Consider the following 8,268-nt stretch of genomic DNA (forward strand, 5'->3'; position numbering starts at 1 on the left):
TCTAATTTCAGTTCAGAATTCACAATGGGAATAGGAGTCTCGATTTAAGCTGTGTCCACAAATAGTCGACGGCGTGTGGACATAGATTTATCCAAGATGTCACAAGAAAATTTAATTAAAATTATCCGGTATACTATTGCCAGCAACACAATACATAGCTGTGTTTATCGGTGTATAGTATGCTAGAGTTTACTAGACGTTTCATATTATCATATTCTTTCAAATCATACTTGAGTAAGCTTTGCATTGTGATTTCTCTATATTTGACGCTAAATTAGTGGGTGGTGCCGAAGGTGGTGAGATGTACAGAGGAGTAACTTGGATTTCTCTATATTTGACGCTAATTTAGTGGGTGGTGCCGAAGGTGGTGAGATGTACAGAGGAGTAACTTGATATCTACTAAGACACCCGGGTGTAGGAAGATTAATACCGAGTATTCTCTATATTGAACACGACTGTAGAGAATAGAAATGTTGGACACTATGAGCAAAATAAATACACGAACACCTTACTATGAAGGTATGTGACAACTAAACAAGTCCCGCAAGAACAAGAAAAGGAGAAAAGCTTGGAACATACAGAAAGCAAGACAATTTTTTGTCAAATAAACACAAAATATACCTCAGCGAAATGAGAAAAACGGAGTAAAAATCTAGGACAACTTCGAATGAAATAAAGATGAATATTGTTTTGATTGAAGAAAAGAGCTCATTTTTGATGACCCCAAAAGTGAAAAGTCAATATCACAAGGCAAGTCAAAAAGAAAAATCTAAAAACGAATTCTACTGTTGTTCGAAAATCCAACGAAAAGCAAATTTCCTCAAAAAATTAATAGCACAAATTAATAGTCACATCACTAATGTCCATAATATGAATAGGTAGAACCGTGATGCTCAGAATCAATTGATAGAATACAAGATGATGCCACGCAATGTCTGGAATCTAGAATATTCTCGTTCTTAGTAGGTATGTAGCTATTAGGAAGTCACGAGTTTTAGCGAACATAATGTTATGATAATCAACAAGTCACGTGTCCGATAAGCAAGCAAATCAATACGAATGAAGGTAGCTAATGTAAGTATAGGGGAAATGATAATACAGGTACCTAAGCATTGAGTTATCTGACTAACACCCGATTGCATTTAGCAGTCACGTTTGGGGAGTTTGAATAAATGTTCGACAGAGAATCTTTTAAACAGCATTTCAATCATTTTTACTTTCCTTATCCTATAGGCAGGAAAGTAATCGGGTCAAAATTTCGATGGTCAGTTTTTAGTGCCAAAACACGTTTTGAGGTCCCTAGAGCCTAAATACAAAGTTTCAGCCATTGGTCCGTGTGTGTGTCTGTAAACAAAATATCTCGAGAACGGTAAGAGCTAGAGACTTGAAATTTGGTATGTAGATGTCAAATGTGACAAGGATGCGACACGAAACTTTTGGTTAAGATCGGTGCAACGGTTGGCGGCATTTTACCGCTTTTTGGCGGTTTTCGGTGTAATTTAACAAAATATCGGGAACGGTATGAGCTAGAGACTTGAAATTTGGTATGGAGTTTACAAATGTGACAAGGATGCAACTCAAAACGTTTGGTTGAGATAGTGCTGCGGTTGGCGGTATATTGACCGCTTTTTGGCGGTTTTCAGCTATACCGACTAAACGGTTAGAGATATTGTAAAAGTTTGGCTATAAGAACAAGAACACCCAAAATAAGCATCATTCAATAGGATGAGGAAAGTCGTGTGATGTTCACACCAGATTTTTATTTGCATCATCTCCTGACCAATATGCCTATTAACGGGGAATACATCTCTTGTTTTTTTTTAAAATCTTGATACTTTAGTCACAACACTTGAAGTGCCAGTCTACTTAGCTCTCAATTACTGCCTTGTAAGCGCTAGGTCGCGGGTTCTATTCCCGCTCGCGACGAACTTGACCCTAAACAGATGAGCTTCGTTCTGGGAAAGGCTGGACTTCTCCTATCCTGATTCCTGTACTCTTTCTTCTATCTGGAACGATAACACCTCCGATCCTGACACCACCCTCAGTGGTTTAGAAGTTGGGGCGGTGGACTTCGGACCTGGAGGTCGGTGGTTCGAGTTCAAGTCATAATACTTAGTGAGCTGTGTTAATCAGAGAGGGACATTTGGTGACTAGCTGACTAGCATTAACACTATATTCATAGTCATACTTAGCACAATTCAAATTCCCATAACACTTGACATACTGAGAGAGGAATACGAGGAGGAGAACACAGAGTAAACAACACGCATTGGAGTGTTTATACAACTGACATCTACTTGAATAACCAATTATAATTCATTTGATGTTTTTCCTTCTCCTAAATCACACTGAGTTACCGTTTGTGTCTAAATGTTGGAGGGTAGAACGTCTGCCTTGTAAGCGCTGGGTTGCGGGTTCGATTTCCGTCCGGTGCAAACTTTATCCTAAACAAGAGATGCATGAAGAAGGGTCAAAATGTTACTCTGAAAAAGTTGAAATGAGACGGTACGTATAGACCTAGGGTAAATGTTTCAATGTTTGGTGGATTGTCAGGGATTTTCAGTTAACGTCACAACAAGTGATTGTGGATTCAGTCCTATACATACGTAGGTATAGGTGCATTATACTATATAGCATTAGTATGTTATCGATGTTATTATGCAGCTTATTTACAATTCCGAATACGTATTACACCCATAGCTATACAGTATACATTGCTATTAAGTATGTATTCCTCAGTGTGTTTACATTGTGATTAGAGATTAGCCTCAACACAATAGACATAGGTAGGTACACAGTATATTAGTGATATCAGTCCATCTGATTACCAACTCACGTGGGTTGGCTCCTCCTTTCAAATAAATCAGTTTGACCTCACGTCTCACATGAGTGAAATTTTCCGTCTAGTTTTGAGTGAAAATTTTCGCGTTCAATTTCGTAATGTTCTATGGAAGTTTCAAGTTCTTATCAACTCGTACGTATAGTGTTCCAAGTTCTTATCTAGTGTTCAAAGTTGCGAGAAGTTTTGCGTCTAATGTTCCATGTGTATGGAAGCTATGAGTCAGAGATGTAACAAGTGGACTTGGGTTATATGTTGGTTCTATTCTTAGGACAACATAATTGAGATAATTAAGCAGCGTGTGTTTTGAAATGTGAAGAGTTTACTTTGAACAATCGATTGTCCAACGTGCTGCAGATTTTCCTCACTCATGTGAAGTGGTAGAGATACCTACAAGTAGTAGAGATACTCTGTGATAGAGATCGAGGTAGAGATACTCCACCACACGACGGATTGTCAGTTGACACGTGGTCCCAATGTAATGCGTATTACTTTCATCTGCCTCATGCATTTCATTTTACAAGTCTTATCTCCAGCCGATTCCAAACCCATTGCTGTAAACATTGACGATGCCAACTTGGCAGTGATGGAGAGTCTGCTCAAACATAAGGCCCATGTTGAACTCCCGTATCTTATTGTGAACAATTCTCTCGTACTGATTTCAAACGCTGTCAGAACAACGTGCTGCAGATTTTCCTCACTCATGTGAAGTGGTAGAGATACCTACAAGTAGTAGAGATACTCCGTGGTAGAGATCGAGGTAGAGATACTCCACCACACGACGGATTGTCAGTTGACACGTGGTCCCAATGTAATGCGTATTACTTTCATCTGCCTCATATATTTCATTTTACAAGTCTTATCTCCAGCCGATTCCAAACCCATTGCTGTAAACATTGACGATGCGAACTTGGCAGTGATAGAGAGTCTGCTCAAACATAAGGCCCATGTTGAACTCCCGTATCTTATTGTGAACAATTCTCTCGTACTGATTTCAAACGCTGTCAGAAATATTAAGAAAACCAGTGACAACGACGAGATCACAAGTTTAACCACTGAATCCAACACTGAGACTATGACTGTGTGCCTGGCATTTTTACTTTCTATTACTATACAGTAAAAGCTAAACTATACTAGTTAATATCAATACGTTCTAAGGTTTGTGAAAAGAACCACTAAAACGGGATCAAACAATTACCGTGCCAGCCTAGTTATAGCTTGGTTGGTGGAGCGTCTGCCTTGTAAGCGCTAGGCCGCGGGTTCGATTCCCGCCCAGGGCGGATTTTATCCTAAGAAAACCAGTGACAACGACGAGATCACAAGTTTAACCACTGAATCCAACACTGAGACTATTTTAGCTCTTTTTGTCAGAACTGAAAGTCAAATACAGACAGAACTCTCAACAAGATTGGAGAAAAAACCAATGAAATCTTCAACGAAAACCGATATGTACAAATGCCAGAACTGAAAGTCAAATACAGACAGAACTCTCAACAAGATTGGAGAAAAAACCAATGAAATCTTCAACGAAAACCGATATGTACAAACTTGATGCCACGACAAATTCAGGTTGTGGTTGTGCGTCAAATAGGAAGATACCGGGATGTTCATATGCTCATGTATACGAAGCATCCAACACTGATACTACCACGACCACTCCAGGAGGTACTGAGACAGTATTCACAATCCAAGGATTGGAAACCAGTACAGCCCAACACCAAGGCAACTCGACGTTCCCAGTTCTTAAGAAACCAACCGAGGAACCACTAGCAGTCTCCCAGCCCAACACCAAGGCAACTCGACGTTCCCAGTTCTTAAGAAACCAACCGAGGAACCACTAGCAGTCTAGCCCATCAACACCAAGGCAACTCGACGTTCCCAGTTCTTAAGAAACCAACCGAGGAACCACTAGCAGTCTCCCTACCTCCCTGGGCCAACATTAACTTTGCCAACATGACCAACAGTCTAATGTTCAACAAGATGGCTGACCTGGCCAACATGAGTGACTCGTGGCAAGATGGTCTGATCCGTAATGCTGCTAATGTCACTTACATGAATAATGTTGGCTATGACATTGCTATGAGCATTGAAGACTTGGCATTGAGTTTGTACAATTCCCTGGTGGGGGATGTTAAGGATATGTGGCATCAGAAGGATAGCGTCATGAAGGATATTCGCGTCAACTTGTTGGGGCTTAGTAGCAGTGCGGATAGTTAGGAACATTTTGCAACATTTTCTGTGATAATAGTGTCATAAATTTATAATTAATAAATATCAAAGAATATTAAAGTTGGTGTATATACCATCAACTTCGTTCTTCTTTTTAAATGAGAAATCACATTGATTTCAAGTATAACATAAGCTTTGTACAAAACATCAACACAATACAGTTCTTCTTCTTCCATCAAAGACCTTCCGAATTTTTGTTGAAAATTCATATAGCACCTATGATTTCTACTTCAGAGCAGAGAATCAACCACACGGGTTCCTATATTATTAGGCGATGACTAGTATTTGCTTGAGTGGGATTCAGTCAGTACAGATATGCCATGTAGGTATCATATTTATGCCATCAACTTCGTTCTTCTTTTTAAATGAGAAATCACATTGATTTCAAGTAACATAATTAAGCTTTGTACAAAACATCAACACAATACAGTTCTTCTTCCATTAAAGACCTTCCGAATTTTTTGTTGAAAATTCATATAGCACCTATGATTTCTACTTCAGAGCAGAGAATCAACCACTCGGGTTCCTATATTATTAGGCGATGACTAGTATTTGCTTGAGTGGGATTCAGTCAGTACAGATATGCCATGTAGGTATCATATTTATGTCTTTAAGGCGTCCAATATACGAGCAAGAAAACAATGACTGTTCAGCATTATTGTAATTATTTTTTGTCATATGGGAAGAACCCCTTTATGTTTTGATCAAATTAGACTTTCATGCCTCGCTTTTTCACTGAACTTTCAACCAGCTCGAGTGTATTTCCGCGAGACATAGTGCACCTCGAAATACACGTGTTGTCCAAAATGGTCAAATATCCACCAGATATCAACCACACACAAAGTTGTTAAAGTGATCCGTTGTATCTTTTGTCATATGGGAAGAACCCCTTTATGTTTTGATCATATCAGACTTTCATACCTCGCTTTTCGCTGAACTTTCAACCAGCTCGAGTGTATTTCCGCGAGACTGAGTGCACCTCGAAATACACGTGTTGTCCAAAATGGTCAAATATCCACCAGATATCAACCACACACAAAGTTGTTAAAGTGATCCGTTGGGAATCGGTGATGCTTTCAAGGTGTTACTGCTGCTGGTGATATTGTTGAAATCTTGACCAGTAGTATTATTTATGGTCAGCAATGAACCGAGTTATCTAGGAATTTTCTTCTTCTGAAGGCATTATCTACAGTTCAGAATTCACAATGGGAATAGGAGTTTCGATTTAAGCTGTGTCCACAAATAGTCGACGGCGTGTGGACACAGATTTATCCAACATGTCACAAGAAAATTTAATTAAAATTATCCGGTATACTATTGCCAGCAACACAATACATAGCTGTGTTTATCGGTGTATAGTATGCTCTTTCAAGGTGTTACTGCTGCTGGTGATATTGTTGAAATCTTGTCCAGTAAGTAGTAGGTATTAATTATGGTCAGCAATGAACCGAGTTATCTAGGAATTTTCTTCTTCTGAAGGCATTTATCTAATTTCAGTTCAGAATTCACAATGGGAATAGGAGTCTCGATTTAAGCTGTGTCCACAAATAGTCGACGGCGTGTGAACACAGCTTTATCCAAGATGTCACAAGAAAATTTAACTAGAATTATCCGGTATACTATTGCCAGCAACACAATACATAGCTGTGTTTATCGGTGTATAGTATGCTAGAGTTTACTAGACGTTTCATATTATCATATTCTTTCAAAATCATACTCGAGTAAGCTTTGCATTGTGATTTCTCTATATTTGACGCTAATTTAGTGGGTGGTACCGAAGGTGGTGAGATGTACAGAGGAGTAACTTTCATACTTGAGTAAGCTTTGCATTGTGATTTCTCTATATTTGACGCTAAATTAGTGGGTGGTGCCGAAGGTGGTGAGATGTACAGAGGAGTAACTTGATATCTACTGAGACACCCGGGTGTAGGAAGATTAATACCGAGTATTCTCTTTATTGAACACGACTGTAGGAAATAGAAATGTTGGACACTATGAGCAAAATAAACACACGAACACCTTATTATGAAGGTATGTGACAATTAAACAAGTCCCGCAAGAACAAGAAAAGGAGAAAAGCTTGGAACATACAGAAAGCAAGACAATTTTTTGTCAAATAAACACAAAATATACCTCAGCGAAATGAGAAAAACGGAGTAAAAATCTAGGACAACTTTCGAATTGTCATTTGGAATGAAACAAAGATAAAAATATTGTTTTGATGACCCCAAAAGTGAAAAGTCAATATCACAAGGCAAGTGAAAAAGAAAAATCTAAAAACGAACTCTACTATTGTTCGAAAATCCAACGAAAAGCAAATTTCCCCAAAAAATTAATAGCACAAATTAATAGTCACATCACTAATGTCCATAATATGAATAGGTAGAACCGTGATGCTCAGAATCAATTGATATCAATGATATGCATGTCCATAATATGTATATAGGTTCATACATACATACATACATACATAGATATTATTTATTCTTGTATACTTATATGTATTGTTTATGTATTGTATAGAATATTTATGGTGACAAATGTAAAAACAATCATGGTGTTTATTATGTGTAGGGGTTTGATTGATTTTCCACCTTGAAAGGGGGCGCCCTCTTAAGGTCATACCAAACCCAAGCTGGTCAGTTGCAATCGTGCGAAGAATGCACCAGAGGTTCATTGAAGTTAAGGAACGCTGCGAGTGGTTGGTACTTGATTGGAGAACCATTTAGTTACAGAAAAACGGAGTAAAAATCTAGGACAACTTCCGAATTGTCATTCGGAATGAAATAATGATAAATTAATATTGTTTTGATTAAAGAAAAGAGCTCATTTTTGATGACCCCAAAAGTGAAAAGTCAATATCACAAGGCAAGTGAAAAAGGAAAATCTAAAAACGAACTCTACTATTGTTCGAAAATCAAACGAAAAGCAAATTTCCCCAAAAAATTAATAGTCACATCACTAATGTCCATAATATGAATAGGTAGAACCGTGATGCTCAGAATCAATTGATAGATAGTATACAAGATGACACAATATTTCCTCAGTAAAACATTTCTCTTTTCTAAAGTTTCAATTACTTACTCATTATTTTTCTATGCATGATGCATGTTAAACATGAAGTTAAATCTTACCTACTTAAGTAAGCAAGTTTTGAAATAACTCAGAATAAAAACATTATGAACTACTTAAAAAAAAAA

The 8,268-nt window shown here is 38.0% G+C and overlaps 2 protein-coding genes across 2 annotated transcripts; both read left to right on the forward strand.

The window, feature by feature from the left end:
- Window positions 1–2,437: 2,437 nt before the first annotated feature.
- LOC113472373 lies at window positions 2,438–4,307 on the forward strand. The gene is made up of 2 exons (XM_026832108.1): window positions 2,438–3,516; window positions 4,126–4,307. Exons 1-2 carry the CDS (start codon window positions 3,321–3,323, stop codon window positions 4,305–4,307), a joined length of 378 nt encoding a protein of 125 aa, XP_026687909.1. The 5' UTR covers window positions 2,438–3,320.
- Window positions 4,302–5,148, forward strand: LOC103521420. Its single transcript, XM_008486530.3, has 2 exons — window positions 4,302–4,561; window positions 4,704–5,148. The coding sequence occupies exons 1-2, from the start codon at window positions 4,354–4,356 to the stop codon at window positions 5,054–5,056; spliced, it is 561 nt and encodes a 186-aa protein (XP_008484752.1). The 5' UTR covers window positions 4,302–4,353; the 3' UTR covers window positions 5,057–5,148.
- The last annotated feature ends 3,120 nt before the right edge of the window (window positions 5,149–8,268 follow it).

Source organism: Diaphorina citri, unplaced genomic scaffold, assembly GCF_000475195.1.
Source record: "Diaphorina citri unplaced genomic scaffold, Diaci psyllid genome assembly version 1.1 scaffold5214, whole genome shotgun sequence".
NCBI lineage: Eukaryota > Metazoa > Arthropoda > Insecta > Hemiptera > Psyllidae > Diaphorina > Diaphorina citri.